The following is a 20,310-nucleotide window of genomic DNA, read 5'->3' as shown; positions in this document are numbered from 1 at the left end:
TTAGTCTGTATCTAAAACATGTTGAGGGAAAATGGCACATTACAAAGACATACATGTAACATTTTTGTTGAATTCAAAAACGTAAAACATTGGCATATACTATTTGAGAATACCTACACGAGTAAAAATTAAAACATGCCTGCTATGTCTAGCACATAGTAGGTGCTCAGGAAATATTTGTTGAGTGAATAAATGATATTGAGAATGTAACCTGATAACGGATATTGCTTAGCCTAAATATTTAAAACATAAGAATTGGCGGTCTTAAAAATAGTATTGGCCAAACATGGTGGCTCATGCCTATAATTCAACACTTTGGGAGGCAGAGGCAGGTGGATCATGAAGTCAGGAGTTTAAGACTAAAAATACAAAAAATTAACTAGGCATGGTGGCAGGCACCTGTAATCCCAGCTATTTGGGAGGCTGAGGCAGAGAATTGCTTGAACCCAGGAGGCAGAGGTTGCAGTGAGCTGAGATCACACCACTGCACTCCAGATTGAGTTGGATGACACAGCGAGATTCCATCTCAAAAAAAATAATATTTCTTTTCATATCTTTTAGATATGGGTAAGTGTCACCTTACCAAAGGCAAACAGGCTCTAGAGATTCGAAGTAGTTTATCTGAGAAGAGAGCACTTACTGATCCAATACAGGGAACAGAATATTCTGCAGAATCTCTGGTGCGGAATCTACAGTGGGCCAAGGCTCATGGTATGGTAAAGTCTGTTTTTTGTTTCATCTATAATATACTTATGTTAAATCATATAGTTTTTTTTCTTCTGAATAACTAACTTTCCTCCCAGTTTTACAGTGAAAATATTTTGGCCTACTAGGCAAATCTCAAACCAAACAAATGTTTCAATTATGGATATTACACTGGTTTATTTGATGTTGGAAATATCAGATTCTTTAGGCCATTATTTTCATTATTGGTAAAATTAAAATGACCATTTAAAAATTTCTCTATTTTAAAATAGGTTAATTTTCCATTTGTCTAATACACAATCCCTTAGATTCTCCTGTATTGTGACCTGTTAAAGTGTGCAGCTGTCAAAAATCATGGATTTGGGTTCTGAGCCAGTCCCTACCACTCTGAATCAACGTGTTATCTATAACATGTGAATAAGAAATAGTATCTGCTTCAGGCTGGGTGTGGTGACTCACACCTGTAATCCTAGCACTTTGGGAGGCTGAGGCAGGTGGATCACCTCAGGTCAGGAGTTCAAGACCAGCCTGGGCAACATGGCAAAACCTTGTCTCTACTAAAAACACAAAAAGTTAGCAGGGCTTGGTGGCTTGTTCCTATAATCCCAGCTACTCGGCACTGATGCAAGAGAATCACTTGAACCTTGGAGGTAGAGGTTGCAGTGCAGTGAGCAGAGACTGTGCCACTGCACTCCAGTCTGGGTAACAGAACATGACTCCATCTCAAAAAGAAAATAAATAATACCTGCTTCAGAGGTTATTGGGACTGAATGAGTGCACAGGTAGAAATGAGCATGGCACTCAGCAAGTCCTCTGTGCTTGTGATTATTAATATAACTCAGCATCCTCTCTTGGACACTTGATCAGTAAGTTGATCAACAGAGAAAATGACGTGAAAATCAATCTGTAGCTTAATTACCTCTGGGTAACTGTATATGGTTTACTGAAAAAATGTTTAAATTACTGATTGAAATATTTTGGATTTTCTGAGTCCAAGTATCTATTCTGTGATTCTCTTATATTTCTTGAAGTTCCATAAAATATCTTTATTTTTACAATAATTTTTGTTCTTGGCCAGGCTTGGTGGCTCACGCCTGTAATCCCAGCACTTTGGGAGGCCGAGATGGGTGGGTGCATCACCTGAGGTCAGGGGTTCGAGACCAGCCTGGCCAACATGGTGAAACTCTTTCTCTACTAAAAACAGAAAAATTAGTTGAGCACCTGTAATCACAGTTACTCTAGATACTGAGCCAGGAGAATCGCTTGAACACAGGAGTTGGAGGTTGCAGTAAGCCAAGCTCACACCATTGCACTCCAGCCTGGGCAGCAAGAGCAAAACTGTCTGAAAAAAAAAAAAAAAGAAAGAAAAGAAAAGAAATTGTTCTCCAATATGTATTTTTGGTAAATTAACATATTAAAGCACATTAAAATGTAAAATGCCATAAATATCTCACCATTTCAGATAACTGGAGAATTAATTGAAATTGTCTTTTTTTCTATAAAAGATCTAAACAACAAACAATAACAAAATTATAACACTAAAGATCAACAGTAAACAAAACCTCATAAAACTAAAAGGTCATAGAGAAAGTATTTGTAACAGGTCAGGCATGGTGTAATCCCAGCACTTTGTGGGGCTGAGGTGGGAGGATCATGAGGTCAGAAGATCAAGACCATCCTGGCCAACATGGTAAAACACTATCTCTACTAAAAATACAAAAAAATTAACTGGTTGTGGTGACATGTACCTGTAGTTCCAGCTACTAAGGCAGCTGAGGCAGGAGAATCACTTGAACCCAAGAGACGGAGGTTGCAGTGAGCTGAGCTCACACCACCACACTCCAGCTTGGTGACAGAGTGAGACTCCCATCTCAAAAAAAAAAAAAAAAAAATAATTAAGTAGGTAGTTTTTAAATATTTAGTAATAAAGAGCTCATACAAAAAGGTAAGAGGAAGAAACATTAGGACTCTCCTCAGTAAACAAGCAAATGATGCAAATTCAATAATCCACACTTCTAGAAGTATATTAATTGGGAAAGAAATCTTAAAAATGGCTACTTTAAGTAATTAAGGAATAATTAAAACCATGATATCTACTTTCTAATCCCATCAAGTAGACAAACGTTTTAAAAGTTATTAATACTGTTTTGGATGTGTTATGGTAAAACTTTATATTCCCTGTAAATTGAAAATAATTTGTCCCATATGTAAAAGAAAAAATCGCATAGCTGTATCTAACAATCTTAAAGCATTACATATATACAAATATTAACTATGATAGAAAAACAATAAAACCTGGAAGTATTATAATTCAGGAGTTAACAGAATCGTTAAACTACAGTGTGGCCATTCAGTGACATTGTGCTTTATTAAAAATTCTGGTCATGGGCCAGGCGTGGTGACTCACACCTGTAATCCCAGCACTTTGGGAGGCCAGTGCAGGCAGATCACAAGGTCAGGAGTTTGAGACCATCCTGGCCAACATGGTAAAACTCCATCTCTACTAAAAACACAAAAATCAGCTGGGCCTGGTGCCGTGTGCCTGTAATCCCAGCTATTAGGGAGGCGGAGGCAGGAGAATCGCTTGAACCAGGGAGTCAGAGGTTGCCACGAGCCAAGATCGCACCACTGCACTTCAGCCTGGCAACAGAGCGAGACTCCGTCTCAAAAATATATATATTCTGGTCATACAAATTGAGGCAACAGTGAAAATATGTCTACAATTGTATGCATATTTTTGATTGCCACAATAAAAATTATATATACAGATGGATAAGTACTATGAGCAAAGGGTAAATGAAAGATTTTGTTTGGCTAGCAGAATATTGAGCTTTATTTTTTAACATATGTGTTTAAAAATGTGTGTTTAAACAATATGATTCATGTTTTTAAGCAAAAGAAAGGCTAACTATATTCTCCTTCATAAATATGTGCCTCTTATCAGGAAATCTACCAAAGTTGTTCTTATTTGTTCTCTTTCAGAACTTCCAGAAAGTATGTGTCTTAGGTTTGACTGTGGTGTTCAGATTCAATTAGGATTTGCAGCTGAGTTTTCCAATGTCATGATAATCTACACAAGTATAGTTTACAGACCACCGGAGATAATAATGTGTGATGCCTACGTTACTGATTTCCCACTTGTGAGTCTCTCCTTTTTTCTCTTATTTAAAATACAGTGATAAATTCACTTATTAAACATATAGGAAATATGCATATTTATATATAAGTGTGTATATTTCTTCATAGTTTAGTAACACTGGTCATAATATTTACTAATGGCCAAAAAGCTTATCAGATTTAGAGATGTCTAAAGTTTACTCAAGAAAGATGCCTTTAATTTCTCATATCTTAAACAGGATAGCAAATGTGAAGGAATAAAATATGCTATAAATATGTCAAGAATAACTTCCTTTTAACAGTTATAACATATTGGAAACAATAGTTTTTAAGTCTTGTCAAGTTATGGTCACTGGAATAATAGAAATCTAGTTCTGTTCTTTTCATTTAGGTATGATATCTATTTTACATTAGTCTAAAGAAGCCAGTAAATAGTACCCCTCTTTACTACATGAGTGCGACAAACTGAGATACAAGCAAGGAGTAAGACATGCAGAAACCCAGAATATCACTTTTATTACTGACAGAGGCTTTGTGGAGAGTATTGCTTCATGTGAGAGTAAATGGTCTAGCACCAAACCCCAGAATTCAGTGGCCACCCCATACCTCTAGTCTCAGCAGCACAGAGGATAGGATTCCTGGGGTACTGAGCAAGGGGGAGCCTTGTGGGCTTCTCACTAGAGGAGCAGAACCCTCTTGGCCTTTGGGTTGGCTCTAAAGAAAAAGGAAAAGGCTGCTTATTTATCTTTCTTAAATATTCTAATTATATAAATTTCCCTGCACCTTCCCAAAAGTGATGATTAAGAGAAGAGAATCCAAGAGTCAAACATTAATGGGACGCTCTCTGCTTAAGAGGAAACTTGAGTAGCTCAAGAAGCATTCCTAGGAATCATTTGAAACTCTTTCAGAGCTCACTTTACTTTTTAAATGGCTTAGTACAGAATTGAGAATTCCTACTATAACCATAGATTGTTGTTTTCATTTAGTCTTGGGTAAGTAATTTGGGCTTACCAAAATTCACAAGAGGCCAAAATTCATGAGAGAACAGTATCAGCTAAGACGTCTTATGTGCTAGATTATATTGTGGCTTTCGTTGATTTTATTATTAACTGTTACTGATTTTCCTTTTACAGGACCTAGATATCGATCCAAAAGATGCAAATAAAGGCACTCCTGAAGAAACTGGAAGCTACTTGGTATCAAAGGATCTCCCCAAGCATTGCCTCTATACCAGACTCAGTTCACTGCAAAAATTAAAGGTTACTACCTTTTCTATTTATAGCTTCTACTGGAGAACTTTACAAAACTGGAAATTTATTTTGGCATAGACCATAGATATGCTGCCTTGTTGAGTATTAAACTAGAGATAACCAATCTACAGCAGGTCCTATCAGTGACCCTTTTAATAGTCTGTTTCTGACGGTGGGCAGAGGACTTTATTCGTGCTTACCCTCCATATTGCTGAAAAATTAGGAATATAGAGCATATACTTTTTCTTTTTTTTTAAGACAGAGTCTCGCTCTGTTGCCCAGGGTGGAGCGCAGTGGCGCGATCTCAGCCCACTGAAACCTCCGCCTCCTGGGTTCAAGTGATTCTTCTGCCTCAGCCTCCCAAGTAGCTGGGATTATAGGCACGCACCACAAGCCCCGGCTAATTTTTGTATTTTTAGTAGAGACGGGGTTTCACCATATTGGTCAGGCTGCTCTCGAACTCCTGACCTGGTGGTCTGCCTGCCTCAACCTCCCAAAGTGCTGGGATTGCAGGCATAAGCCACTGCGCCCAGCCTAGAGCATATTCTTCTTTTTTTCTTTTCTTTTTTTAGGGACAGGGTCTTACTCTGTCACCCAGGCTGGAGTGCAGTGGCATGAAGATAGCTTACTGTAACCTCAGACTCCTGGTCTCAGGCAATCCTGCCACCTTAGGTTTTCAAGCAGCTGAGTCTGCAGGCATGAGCCACCACGCTAATTTTTTTAAATTTTTTGTAGAGGAAAAAAAAATTTGTAGAGAAGGGATCTCACTGTGTTGCCCAAGCCAAACTTAAACTGGCCTCAGGAATCCTCCTTTCTTGGACTCCCAAAGCACTCGGGTTACAGATGTGAGCCACCACACCCGGCTCCATATTCTACTTTTAAATATGTTGAGATTTTCAAGTAATCATTTCCTAGTTCTATAAACATATAGCAAATTAGAATTGGAATGTCAGTTTTTTTATTTCTAGTTGACTTACAAATGAGAAGCTAGTTCTGCATGTTGAGTGTTGTAATGAAAGCTTTTCTTTGCAAAAATTGAGATTTTAATTTGTTCACAACTGTATCAGCCAAAACTCAGGGAATGGAATGGGCACGATTAAGAATTACACACATAAACCTGTTGTAATCCTGTTTAGAGCTCATCTACTTAAAATCCTTTCTTCTCTTAAAAAGTTAGCCCGTTATCTGATTCAGTTATATTTTTCCACCTATGATTATGGAGTATAATATTTTTAAAACAGCTTGAACTTTTTTGTAAAACTGGTATAAAACCAGTTGTTTTGGGGCTAGGCACAGTGGCTCATGCCTGTAATCCCAGTACTCTGGGAGGCTGAGGCAGGTGAATCATGAGGTCAAGAGATCAAGACCATCACGGTCTACATGGTGAAACCCCATCTCTACTAAAAATACAAAAATTAGCCTGCCATGTTGGCGGAAGCCCGTAGTCCCAGCTACTCGGGAGGTTGAGGCAGGAGAATCGCTTGAACCCGGGAGACAGAGGTTGCAGTGAGCTGAGATTGCACCACTGCACTCCAGCCTGGTGACAGAGTGAGACTCTGTCTCAAAAAATAAAAACAGTTGTTTTTAGATGGTGTCTCACTCTGTCGCTAGGCTTGAGTGCAATGGTGGCAGTCTTGGTTCACTGCAGCCTCCACCTCAGCCTCCTAAGTAGCTGGGACTACAGGTACACACTACCATACCCAGTTAATTTTTTGTACTTTTAGTAGTGATGGGGTTTCACCACATTGGCCAGCCTGGTCTTGAACTCCTAACTTCAAATGATCCACCTGCCTCATCCTCCCAAGGTGGTGGGATTATAGGTGTGAGCCACCACCCCCAGCCCAGTTCATTTTTTAATTAAAGGATAATTCCCCATCTTTAATAATAGAGAGGCATAAGTTTCCTAAGCTGCACTGCTTGGAAAATATGTTTTCACTGTTCATCTGGAATATCAGGTCTCTTTCATTTTGACTACTAACAATAGTAAGAATGAGAAATTCTACTTAATTTGTTGTAAGTATTGCATGAAGGAAAAGGAAGATGATGAGAGCTGGTTTTTCTCAGTTAAAGGATGCCTTGAGGATTGGAACCTGGGAAAGGAGAGCAAGTGGACGTGTGGTGGGGGTATGAATAATATTTTTTTGGATTACTATATACTCCCTGTTAATGCCAATAATAAACCAGATTTTTTTTTCCTTTGTAGGAACATCTAGTCTTCACAGTATGTTTATCGTATCAGTACTCGGGATTGGAAGATACTGTAGAGGACAAGCAGGAGGTGAATGTTGGGAAACCTCTCATTGCTAAATTAGACATGCATCGAGGTTTGGGAAGGAAGACTTGCTTTCAAACTTGTCTTATGTCTAATGGTCCTTACCAGAGTTCTGCCGCCACCTCAGGAGGAGCAGGGCATTACCACTCATTGCAAGACCCATTCCATGGTGTTTACCATTCACATCCTGGTAATCCAAGTAATGTTACACCAGCAGATAGCTGTCATTGCAGCCGGACTCCAGATGCATTTATTTCAAGTTTTGCTCACCATTCTTCATGTCATTTTAGTAGAAGTAACGTGCCAGTAGAGACAACTGATGAAATACCATTTAGTTTCTCTGACAGGCTCAGAATTTCTGAAAAATGACCTCATACTTGAAAGTTTACATAATTATAGATGCCTCATGTGAAATAGTACTGTACTTACATAAAGTAAGTGAAAAGGCACATTGTGAAAAGGCAAATCTGTATATGTAGAGAAAGAATAGTAGAAACTGTTTCATAGCAAACTTCAGGACTTTGAGATGTTGGAATTATATTATTTAATCACAGACTTCCTCTTCTAAGATTTTGTGAATGGGTTGATTAGTTCTGTACAATTGAAGTATGGGGCTATGTTTATATGTATATACAAAATATTTTCATTGTGACCACTATGAAGTAAGAGCAATGGGAATAGCATTATTGTAGAATAAGTCATTGTATTTTTAATACCAGAAAGAACCTTGCTGATCACCAGGCATAACCTAATTTCTTCAATGGGAGAAACACGTAAAGACATCTATCTAAGTTAGAGCTGGCACCAGAATTCTATTCCACTATTTTTTCCACTACACACTGCCTTCCTGACAGCTTCTGAGATACGTGTTATTTTTGTAGATAGAGTGAAATATATTTATATATATATAAATACAGAGAGATACATATCTATGTATTATCTCAAGGAATGTACAAACTTTAGTTTTTGATTATAGGAGTTTGCTGCAAGTTTTACTTAAGAGGTTTGTATATAAATCTGATATAGAACAGGCTGAAATTTCTTGCTCATAAGATTATGAAACCACATGAGAAGTAACAAAATTTTTGTTAAAGCTAGATCTAGCAGAGGTTAAGAATCAAGATATAATGATTAATTTTCATAGCAGCCTAGCTGAATTTTCCAGATATTTAGCATCTTCCTTGATAATATGTGTTTTCTTCTTGAATTTTACTGGCCTAATGAGATAATATTCTTGTTTCTGGTTCTCCCTAAAAGTTGGTTAAAAATGCAATTGGCACTAACAAGGAAAAATATTTAATTTGTAATGTTAGAAGTCTCACAAAGAAAATCCCAGGCCTAGATGGCTTTCCTGCTGAATTCTACCAAATATTACAATTAGTACTAATTTTTTTTTTTACAAACTCTTTCTAAAGTAGAATAGAACACTTCCCAACTTATTCTATGAGATCAGTATTACCCTGATACCAGACTAGACATCACCAGAAAACTATAAGCCAATATTCCTTATTAATACAAACATAAAAAGCATTAACAAAATACTAGCAAACTGAATCTAGCGACATATAAAAAGGATTATACATCATGACCAAGTGGAATTTATCCCAGGAATTCAAGGTTGGTTCAACATGTAAAAAAAAATAATAAGCTAATATACAGTCAGTTCTTATTCACAGTAATTATGTTCTACAAAATATTCTCCCACGAACACTGAATTAAATATGGAACGACTGCTTTTAGGAGAATGTGTGTTTATATGTGTATACATATGCTTATGTAATGCACATTATGAACTTGAATTCTTAAAACGGTTCATTCTAGCAGATTCTGTTTTACAGAAGTCAAAGTGAGGTATCAGAAGTGTTAAGTGACATACCTGACACATCCCACTAAAACGTGCCAGAACTGAAATTCAAACCCTGTCCAGCTGACCCTGGAGCCAGAGCTGCTTATGCTACACTGATTGCCCCTGCCATTTCCATCCTCCAGTTATTTTTTTTTATTTTTTTTTTTTTTTTGAGACGGAGTTTCGCTCTTGTTACCCAGGCTGGAGTGCAATGGCGCGATCTCGGCTCACCGCAACCTCCGCCTCCTGGGTTCAGACAATTCTCCTGCCTCAGCCTCCTGAGTAGCTGGGATTACAGGCACGCGCCACCATGCCCAGCTAACTTTTTGTATTTTTAGTAGAAACGGGGTTTCACCATGTTGACCAGGATGGTCTCGATCTCTTGACCTCGTGATCCACCCGCCTCGGCCTCCCAAAGTGCTGGGATTACAGGCTTGAGCCACCATGCCCGGCCTCCTCCAGTTATTTTTCTATGAGACTGAAGCAGGAAGGCAGAGCATCGTCTTGTTCATCCTCAGCTGGGAACGTGTGAATTGAGTGACTCAATTTTTTCACCTAATTACACATATCCACAAATGACCACAAAAGTGTCACAGATAGCAATTTGAGGGTTATAAATAAATTTAAACAAGTTGGTAAATTGACGAATACATAACCGTGAATAATGAGGATCAACTGTACCAAATTTAATCAAGCACAAACTCCACATAGATTGTCTTAAGAGAGACAGAAACAGCACTGGATAAAATCCAAAACCCTTTCAAGATAAAAACACTCAACAAACTAGGAATAAAAGAAATCTTCCTAGATATGATAAATATAACATCTGTGAAAAGCCCACAGCTAGGGCCGGGCGCAGTGGCTCAAGCCTATAATCCCAGCACTTTGGGAGGCCGAGGCAGGTGGATCACGAGGTCAAGAGATCGAGACCATCCTGGTCAACATGGTGAAACCCCGTCTCTACTAAAAATACAAAAAATTAGCTGGGCATGGTGGTGCGTGCCTGTAATCCCAGCTACTCAGGAGGCTGAGGCAGGAGAATTGCCTGACCCAGGAGGTGGAGGTTGCGGTGAGCCGAGATCACGCCATTGCACTCCAGCCTGGGTAACAAGAGTGAAACTCTGTCTCAAAAAAAAAAAGAAAAAAGAAAAGCCCACAGCTGACCTCATACTTCATGGTGATAGACTAAAGGCTGCATGTTTTCCCCTTAAGATTGGGAATAAGGACAAGGATGCTCACTCACCCTACTATTCAGTATTGTATTTGAGGTTCTAGCCAGAGCAATTAGGCAAGAAAAAGAAAAGCTGTCCAAACTGCAAAATAGGTGAAACTATATGTATTCACAATTCATAAATACTTGTACATAGAAAATGCTAAGGAACCCATAAAGTAATGAATGAGTTCAACAGGTTGCAGGATACAAGATCAAATATGCAAAAATCAGTTTTATATCTATACTAACAACAAACATTCTGAAAATGAGAATAAGGACATCCTGTATACAGTAGCATCAAGAAGAATCAAATTTCAAAATGCTGTTTAGACAAATTAAGATCCATAAATCGAAAGACATCCATGTTCATGGATTGGAAGAGTTAATATTGGTAAGATGGCAGTGCTGCCCAAATTAGGCTACAAATTCAACACAGTTCCTATCAAAATCCTAACTGTATTTTTTGCAGAAATTGACAAACCGATAAAGTTGATATGGAAATGCAGGGGATCCAGAATAGCAAAAAAATCTTGGAAAAGAACAAAGTTGGAAGACTTGCCAATTTCAAAATGTGCTACAAAACTACAGTAAGACAATGTAGGCATATGGATAGACATATTGATCAAAGGAGTGGAACTGAACATCCAGAAATAAACCCATATATTTCTGATCAACTTCTTTTCAACAAGCAGTGCTGGGACAACTGGTAGCTACATGCACAGCAAAAGGATCCCTACCTCCTACCTCATCACAAATTCTAATTCAAAATGGATCATAGACCTGAGTATAAGAGCAAAAACAGAAGTAGATCTTTGTGGTGTTGGGCTTAGGAATGGTTTCTTAGATACAGCACCAAAAGCACAAGCAACAAAGGAAAACAATAGATAAATGGGACTTCATCAAAACTAACTTGAGCACCTTAAAGGACACCATTAAGAAGGTGAAGATAACCCTCAGAATGGGAGAAAAAATTTTGAAAAATCATGTATCTGATAAGGAGTTTGCATCTAGAATAGAGAGATCTCATCATAATAAACATGCAGGTGCTCAGCTGTGGTTACTACAGAGCAGCGCTATCCAGTGAACTTCCTGTGATGGGATGCTTGGTATCTACACTCGGTGTGATAGCCTTTAGCCTCATGGGGATGTTGAGCAATTGAAATAATAGCTACTGTGAGGAACTGATTTTAAAATTTCAGTTTTACGCTGGGTGTGGTGGCTCAAGTCTGTAATGCAGTTTGGGAGGCCAAGGCGGGTGGATCATTTGAGCCCTGAAGTTTGAGACCACCCTGGCCAAGATAGCAAAACCCTGTCTCTACTAAAAATACAAAAAAAAATTAGATGGGTGTGGTGGCACACACCTGTAATCTCAGCTATTAGGGAGGCTGAGACAGGGGAATTGTTTGAACCTAGGAGATGGAGGGTGTAGTGAGCTGAGATTATCCCACTGCACTCCAGCCTGGGCAACAGAGTGAGATGTCATCTCAAAAAAAAATTTTTTTTGTTTGTTTGAATAGTCACATGTAGCTATTGGCTTCCATATTGGACTATGCAGCCACAGAGAATCAGACTAGAGGTCGAGAGAGTAGAGGACATTTTTACCTTCCCCTGTATATTCTTCTGTATATTAGAATTTTATTTTTTTTAGACAGAGTCTTGAGTGCAGTGGCACAATCTTGGCTCACTGCAGCCTCTGCAGAGGCTGAGACAGGAGAATCACATGAGTTTTTTTTTTATCTAAACTTTATAATTTTAAAACTGGCGTTAAGAATAACACAGTTGTGGTCTTTTTTATCAACCATGTTTTTATTTTACTTGAATCTGTCATGCCAATTGCTTTTTAATAGTAGGGTTGGATTTACACGAGTGGAATTTAGAAAAGGTAATCTATTAGAAAAAAGAAAAGGTAATTACCAATTAAAATGTAATAAATTAGGATAGTGGAAGTTTGAGCAGTTAAAGGGTCACCTAAATCTAAAGCCAATACTTCATGCTGAGAGGGAATATTTTCTGAAGGTAATTTTTAAAAATTAAAGTTACAATTATAAATTATAGTTTCAGGCCGGGAGCAGTGGCTCATACCTGAAATACTAGCACTTTGGGAGTCTGAGGAGGGCGAATCACCTGAGGTCAAGAGTTCGAGACCAGCCTGACCAACATGGAGTAACCCCATCTCTACTAACAATACAAAATTAGCTGGGCATGGTGGCACATAATCCCAGCTACTCAGGAGGCTGAGGCAGGAGAATCATTTGAACCCAGGAGGCAGAGGTTGCAGTGAGCTGAGATCACACCACTGCACTCCAGCCTGGGCAACAAAAGTGAAATTCCATCTCAAATAATTAATTAATGATACATTTTCTAATAAATGAAATCTCAAACTCATGGGATAATTGGAATATGAAATACTGGATTGTTCCTCATTCGGTGATGATGAAGTCAAAACACATTTCAGGAAAAAGTCTTTCAAAAAGAATACTGGCACAGAAGAGGTGTATTTAGACACTGCCCTCTTCCCCCATCTCTAATGCCTCTTACTTTTCAAATCTCTGACTTGCACATGAAGTAACAGTTAGGTGGCCTCTAAAGTAATCGCAATTTTTGACTTGTCAAATTCAAGAAATTCAGTTGTGTAGCCAGAACTTAGATCATTGACATGTATATTGGCATAAGCTTTTTTTTTTCCTTCCTGTGTTTTTAATTTTATTAGAAGTGAGGTCTCATTTTGTTGCCCATGCTGGTTTCAAATACCCATCTTCAAGTGATCCTCCTGCCTCCTCCTAGTTTCAAGCAATTCTCGTGCCTCAGATACGGCGTAGCTGGGATTACAGGTGCACACCGCCACACCCAGCTGATTTTTTATTTTTAGTAGATACAGGGTTTCACCATGTTGGCCAGGCTGGTCTCAAACTCCTGACCTTGGAGTAAACCTCCTGCCTCTGCCTCCCAAAGTGCTGGGATTACAGGTGTGAGCCACCGCACCCGCCTGCATTGTATCTCTTCTAAAGTAAGTTGCAGCTGAGTTTTATTCACTCCAGAATCAGTTTTCAAAAAGCATGCAGATTTAATGCCACCAATTGTTTGTGTTATGTATCTACCCCGCAAAACAGCTCTAAAGGTGAGTTACTAAAAGACTAACAGCATTCTTCTCTGGCGGAATAATTTTTCTTTGCTTGCTTACCTATATTTTGCAAATTTTACACAGTGAACGATGATTGTATAAAGTACAGATATGCATGATTGTATAACGTTAATATGCTCAGCTTCAATAAATTTGTTTTAAGAACACATTTTTAACTTTTCTTAAGGAGTCTTCAGTTTAAAAGTACAATGTCATATTACAGAGTGTTTATTATTCTGTTACAAAATTAGTAAAGCTGATTCTATCTCAGTCTGAAGTAATTCCCACTTTTCATCATGCTAGGAATTTATTTAGTTGATAAATAGCATTTTAGGTACTAAAAATGATTGGATGAGTATTTCTGCACTAATAAGCACCAAGGTAGCAGATGGAATCCGTTTCTGAGTGCTAGGTTTAAACATTTCACACGTGGTCTTATTTAACCCTCAACAGCCTTGCAGTTTATAGATGAACTGATTCTTAGGCTAACCTGAGATATTTGCCCTTCAGGATAACCCAGCTAGTAAGGGCAGAGCCAGGATGATTCAGACTCAGACCAGACCCAGGTATTTTGTCCACAGTACTGCAGCTACTAATACCATAATGGGAACAGGACACAATCAGTGTCTTAATATTTCATTCTTACATGAAAAACACAATTAAGCCGGGCGCAGTGGCTCAAGCCTGTAATCCCAGCACTTTGGGAGGCCGAGGCGGGTGGATCATGAGGTCAAGAGATCAAGACTGTCCTGGTCAATATGGTGAAACCCCGTCTCTACTAAAAATACAAAAAAAAGTAGCTGGGCATGGTGGCACATGCCTGTAATCCGAGCTACTCAGGAGGCTGAGGCAGGAGAATTGCCTGAACCCAGGAGGCGGAGGTTGCAGTGAGCCGAGACCGCGCCATTGCACTCCAACCTGGGTAACGAGAGCGAAACTCCGTCTCAGAAAAAAAAAAAAGAAAGAAAAACACGATTAAAATACTGAAACATTGGCTGGGCACGGTGCCTCATGCCTGTAATCCCAGCACTTTGGAAGGCTGAGGCGGGCAGATCACAAGGTCAGGAATTCAAGACCAGCCTGACCAACATGGTGAAACCCCATCTCTACTACAAATAGAAAAAAAAAAAAAAATTAGCTGGTGCGTGTCTGTAGTCCCAGCTACTCATGAGGCTGAGGCAGGAAAATCGCTTGAACCCAGGAGGCGGAGGTTGCAGTGAGCTGAGATTGTGCCACTGCACTCCAGCCTGGGCAACAGAGTGAGACTGTCTCAAAGGAAAAAAAAAAAATTATCAGAACAAAAGTACATCTCTAAATGTGAAATTGAAAAAACTTCCAAAGGATTTGACCTAAAATTAATGTTGCTATATTATGCTCGATACAGTAGGCTGTTCTGCTAGGGACTCTTTACAAAAAAAAAAAAAAAAAAAAAAAAAAGAGTCTCACTCTGTCACCCAGGCTGAAGTGCGGTGGTGAAATCTTGGCTCACTGCAGTCTTCTCCCAGGTTCAAGCAATTCTTATCCCTGTGCCTCAGCTTCCTGAGTAGCTGGGATTACAGACACCCGCCACCACGCCTGGCTAATTTTTGTATTTCTAGTAGAGACAGGATTTCACCATGTTGGCCAGGCTGGTCTTGAATTTCTGACCTCATGATTCACCCCCCTTGGCCTCCCCAAGTGCTGGAATTACAGGCATAATCCCACCACACCCAGCTGGGACATTTTTAATATTTTAAAAATATTTTCTTAAGCTTTAGTTTTACCACTTCCAAGTCTGTACAGACTGGTTATTTCTACATTACAGACACTTAGTGTCTCCCTCCAAGGCGGAAAGTTCTTCTAGTCTGCCTTTGTAACATACATATCTGTTCCCCTTGCCAGATGGGGATTCCTACATTGCCATCTGACCTCGGTGTCCTTTATTTAGCTCCAACTTGGGTAAGCGGCTTTGTTTCCTTCCCAATCTCCTGGTCAGAGAGTTGACCTCATATCTACGTCTAGTGGTTTTCAAACAGAGTAACCCCTCGGACGGGTAGGGTTGGGGCTCCCCACTTTTACCTGTTTTCCACACTGCCTTTCCAGGTAAGCTTTGATGTGTGCTAAACCCCACCATTTGCTTTGGGATTCTCCCCCATCACAGCCACACCCCACACCAGCTGGGTGCCTTTCGGAGACCACAGTCCTTTAAAAAGGGGAAGAAAAGTGAGGGCTGGAGGCGTCTGTCCTGAAAGGAGTCCTGTCAGCCAGTATGAGCTGCTGGTAACGGGGCAAAACTGTGTGGGCAGGTCCTGACCTGCAGTGCAGGCCCCTGGAGCAAACAGCACCAAGGTTAGCCCCCTAATTAGCTTTGTCATTCAAGACGTGGCTTGCTAGCAGGTGTTACTAACACGGCGAAGCACCATCTGGTACCTCCCCATTGGAAGCACTTATTGCTAACTAGGTATTAAGTGTCTGAAAACCTGATTTGACAGTTTGGTGTCCCCTGGCCTCGTTACTTTGGGAGGGACACAGTTTTGAGGTATGCAGTGGCACTCCCACCCACAAGGCAGAATGTGCTTGTTGGAAGGCGAGATACAGGGCACATAGGGGTTGCCATGCTGAGACATGCTCTTCCTGGAAGTACATGTGCAGAAAGCCACCTCACAGCCCAAGGCTTTATGAGCATGAAAGGAACGGGCGGCAGGGAGTAATCTAGATGAACCTGATGGTTAATGACAGCAGACTATCACGAGCCAGATGTCCCTCTCATTGGCCAGCCTTGCCAGTGAGTCTAAATGCTTTCAAGCCAAAAGTCTCTCCGTCCAGGACAGCACCTACAGGACCCTGCCAATGTCTGTTGCCCAGGGTGCTTCCTGATCAGTTCGCTTTAGCTACGGTAATTCATTTGTTCAGCTCGCAGGTCTGCCTTGGAGCCACTCTACCCTTGTAAGCTGACTTCCCATCTCAGGCCTGACCCACGGTGTGACTCGCAAAATTACCTTTTCCTACATTTTCGTGTCTTGGCCCCTTGTTGGCAGCATGTGACCCACACTGGCCACCAAGGTCCACGCTGGGCTGCCCAACACAGCTGAAGGCTGAGGGCTGTGGAAGCCACAGTCATTATTAGATAGGACTGATTCTGCCTTAGACTGAAAAGAATGTCACCAAATAACGTAGAGAAGAAAGATAAGGAAGACCATACCAGGATGCCCTGCTCAGCTGCTGGAGGCTCCTGCTGAAGGGATGTCTTCAGGTGGGCCAATGGGAGCAGCTGGCTTTCAAAATGCCAGTTTAAAAGGAGGCTGGCTATTGGCCTGCACTGCACAGGAGCTTCCTGGCCAAATGCCACAGGACCTGGGGTCACCAGCAAGCCTAGAGCTGAGGCTTCCTGAACCCATCCCCAAATACACAATCCAAGGGGGGCTGTGAGAGGCCAGAAGGGCAGTGCGGGACCTGCTCCTGGAGGACTCACCTGGTCCCTGAAGGTCATGCAATCCATACCCCAGGCCAGTGCTGCTGGCTGAGTGTGAGAAACCTTGGACTCCATTCATCAGAAGCCCAGGCACTTCAGCAAGAAGGCTGGGGACCTCTGGGGCCAGCCTTGGGGGCAGCGCAATAGACGAGACTAGTGGGCAGAGGGTGCATAGGCGCTAAGCCTGGGGAGATGGGTGGGGGAGCTGCCACACAGCTGGGGCCAACCCAAAGGCCTTAGGGAGCAAATCTGCCGCCCCAGCCAGCACTGAGTTTCTCTAAGTCCCTCTCCTTTCGGGGCTGTGTTATTTACCAATTCCTAAAGGGGACCTCAGAGACTAACTCCCAAGCCATCTCTCTTAACTGTATCCTCCCTGATCCCCTCAGCAGGAAGCCATATGGGGACACAGCAGGGCTTTCTGTGTACCTTTCACCCAGAAAACGCACACACCTTGGCATGAGTGACTCCTGACAGTGACCCCGGATTGTACCAGCCAGGCTGGGCTCATCACATTCCTGAGATAGGAAGGCCCACCTGTGACCTGGCTCTTCTAGGACATCCCAGGCCAATCCACACAGCTGCTGGCATCCTTTGTTCTGGTTCCCATCCACCTCATTCCACTGGGAGATCAGGTTCATTAATTCACAAGGACAACTCAGAACTCAGAGAAGCCATAACTCACGGTCATGTTTTATCACAGTGAAAGGATATAGACTCCAATCAGCAAGGGAAGAGCCATGTGGACAGAGGCAGGAGAGCCCAGGCACCCGCTCCATCATCCTCTCCTGGTGGAGTTGCACGGTCGGCACTTACCCCTCCCAACAATTATGTGTGGCAAAACACACCACGTGCTGCCAACTAGAGCTACTCACCTGAGCCTTGGTGTCCCTGGTTTCTACTGGGGGCTGGTCACCCAGACATGGCTGGTCGCCCACTTGGTTAACCCTGGTTTCCAGCCCCTGCAGAGGACAAGTTGATACCAATTGGCCCAAGGGGCCCCCCATAGGTCACATTGTTAGCAGAGACTATCTGGTGGGGCCCAAGGCCCTCAGGTAAATAAAGGCACTCTTAACAGGGAGGCGATTCCAAGGGCTTGGACATTTCCTCCCAGGAGCCGGAGATAAGGACCAAAACTTTCCTTGGTCAAGATTAATCACGACTGCACTCCAGGACATGCAAGGCTCTCTGACTCAGGAGTTTTGTGCCTGCTGTTGACTGCCTAGAATGCCTTCCTCACTGTTAGGGGCATTTGAACCAGAGTGATGCCATCTTGAATAGGGGCTGCATTCCCAGGAGGTTAGGCATTCTGAGTCACAGGATGAGACAGGAGGTCAGCAGGGCTGGTATCACAAGATACAGGTCACAAAGACTGTGCACATAGAACAGGATATAGTAAAGAAGCCAGGAAAACCCACCAAGACCAAGATGGCGACGAAGGTGACCTCTGTTCATCCTCACTGCTAATTATTTGCTAATTACAACGCATTACCAAGCTAAAAGGCACTGCCACCAGCACCATGACAGTTTACAAATGCTATTCAATGTCCAGAAGTTACCCTATGCAGTCTAAAAAGGGGAGGGACCCTCAGTTCCAGGAAATCAGCACTTTCCCAGAAAACTCATGAATAACCCATCCCATGTTTTGCATATGATCAGTAAGTAACCAGAAGTACACTCAGTCCAGCCGCCCATGCTGCCCCTCTGCCTATGGAGTAGCTACTCTCATTCCTTTATGTTTTTTGTTTTTGATTTTGTTTTTTTGTTTGTTTGTTTGTTTTGTTTTGTTTTTGTTTTTGTTTTTTTGGAGAAGGAGTTTCGCTCTTGTTACCCAGGCTGGAGTGCAATGGCGCGATCTCGGCTCACCGCAACCTCCGCCTCCTGGGTTCAGGCAATTCTCCTGCCTCAGCCTCCTGAGTAGCTGGGATTACAGGCACGCACCACCATGCCCAGCTAATTTTTTGTATTTTTAGTAGAGACGGGGTTTCACCATGTTGACCAGGATGGTCTCGATCTCTTGACCTCATGATCCACCCGCCTCGGCCTCCCAAAGTGCTGGGATTACAGGCTTGAGCCACCGCACCCGGCCATTGTTGGTTTTTTTTGAGATGGAGTCTCACTTTTGTTGACCAGGCTGGAGTGTAATGACACGATCCTGGCTCACTGCAACCTCCAACTCCCAGGTTCAAGTGATTCTCCTGCCTCAGCCTCCCAAGCAGCTAGGATTACAGGTGCCCACCACCATGCCCAGCTAATTTTTGTATTTTTAGTGAAGACAGCATTTCGCCATGTTGGCCAGGCTGGTCTTGAATTCCTGACCTTGTGATCCGCTCGCCTCAGCTTCCCAAAGTGCTGGGATTACAGGTAGGAGCCACTGCACCCCGCCTCATTCCTTTACTTTCTTAATAAACTTGTTTAACAAACTTTACGGACTCACCCTGAATTATTTCTTGGGCAAGATCCAAGAATACTCTCTTGGGGTCTGAGTCAGGACCTCTTTCCAGCAACAACTTTGCCAGGCTCACCCCTCTTCTTTTTTCAAATCATACCTTAAGTGACACATCCTTCAGAAAACCTTGCTGCTCAGCCTCCAAGTTGGATAAAATTCCCTTTTGCACATTCCCAGGGAGCCCCATCAAAGCCCCTGTCCCTTGGCACAGCACCACCTCTCCTCGTCCCCCTTTCCAGCATGGGGCAGGCTCTGTGGGACACGCCCAGGGGCTGGAGCTCAAACTCTCTCCTTGGAGTCCCAGTCACTTTCCCACCATGCTCATCTCAGCAGGCGACCACTCAACCCACCCCAGAGGGACACGGAGGCCACGGGAGCCCAGCCTGCTCCCGTCCCCGGCCTCCATGCTCTTCCGTGCCTTCCCCCGCTGCGCCCCCACCAAGGTCAGAGTTCTAGATACTTCTCTAGGGCTGAGCTTCACATGAGATCTCAGCCTCTGGGCCCTCACCCATCTGTCACCAAATTCACCCAGGGTGCTGACTTCATAGACACACTCCCTCAGGACCTGCACCTGTTCTCCCATCCATGGGGCTCCCGTTGTCCTTCCTTTCTCATATGTGCAGCCTTTCCCTCCACGCTGGCTTCTTGACCAGATGCTGCAATATCACTCCACAAGGTACCTCTCAATCCCAGGCACCCTCTTCAACTCTCCCTCATTCCCTCCCACACTTGTCAATAACACTGTCCACAGCTGCACCTCCAGGTCTTCATATCCTGTTCATGCCTCCATCTCGAAACTCGACCTCAATTATAAAATTATAAGTATGAATGCTTTTCTTTCTTTTTTTTTTTTTTGAGAAGAAGTCTAGCTCCATCACCCAGGCTGGAG

General features: G+C 42.1%; 1 protein-coding gene across 5 annotated transcripts in view; it reads left to right on the top strand.

Annotated features, from left to right (window-relative positions):
- Positions 1-13,693, top strand: part of MALT1 (MALT1 paracaspase) — an 85,581-nt gene extending 71,888 nt beyond the window's left edge. For all 5 annotated transcript variants that reach the window (XM_074383343.1, XM_074383341.1, XM_074383344.1 and 2 more), the window contains 4 exons: positions 562-711; positions 3,688-3,845; positions 4,956-5,081; positions 7,276-13,693. In XM_074383343.1, coding sequence (XP_074239444.1) covers positions 562-711; positions 3,688-3,845; positions 4,956-5,081; positions 7,276-7,713 — 872 coding nt within the window. In that variant the 3' untranslated portion in view covers positions 7,714-13,693. The remainder of the gene's footprint in view (positions 1-561; positions 712-3,687; positions 3,846-4,955; positions 5,082-7,275) is intronic.
- Positions 13,694-20,310: the final 6,617 nt, after the last annotated feature.

The sequence above is a fragment of the Saimiri boliviensis genome, chromosome 13, assembly GCF_048565385.1.
Source record: "Saimiri boliviensis isolate mSaiBol1 chromosome 13, mSaiBol1.pri, whole genome shotgun sequence".
Lineage (NCBI taxonomy): Eukaryota > Metazoa > Chordata > Mammalia > Primates > Cebidae > Saimiri > Saimiri boliviensis.
The sequence above is the reverse complement of the archived record's forward strand: the minus strand, read 5'-3'. Positions and strand labels throughout refer to the sequence as shown.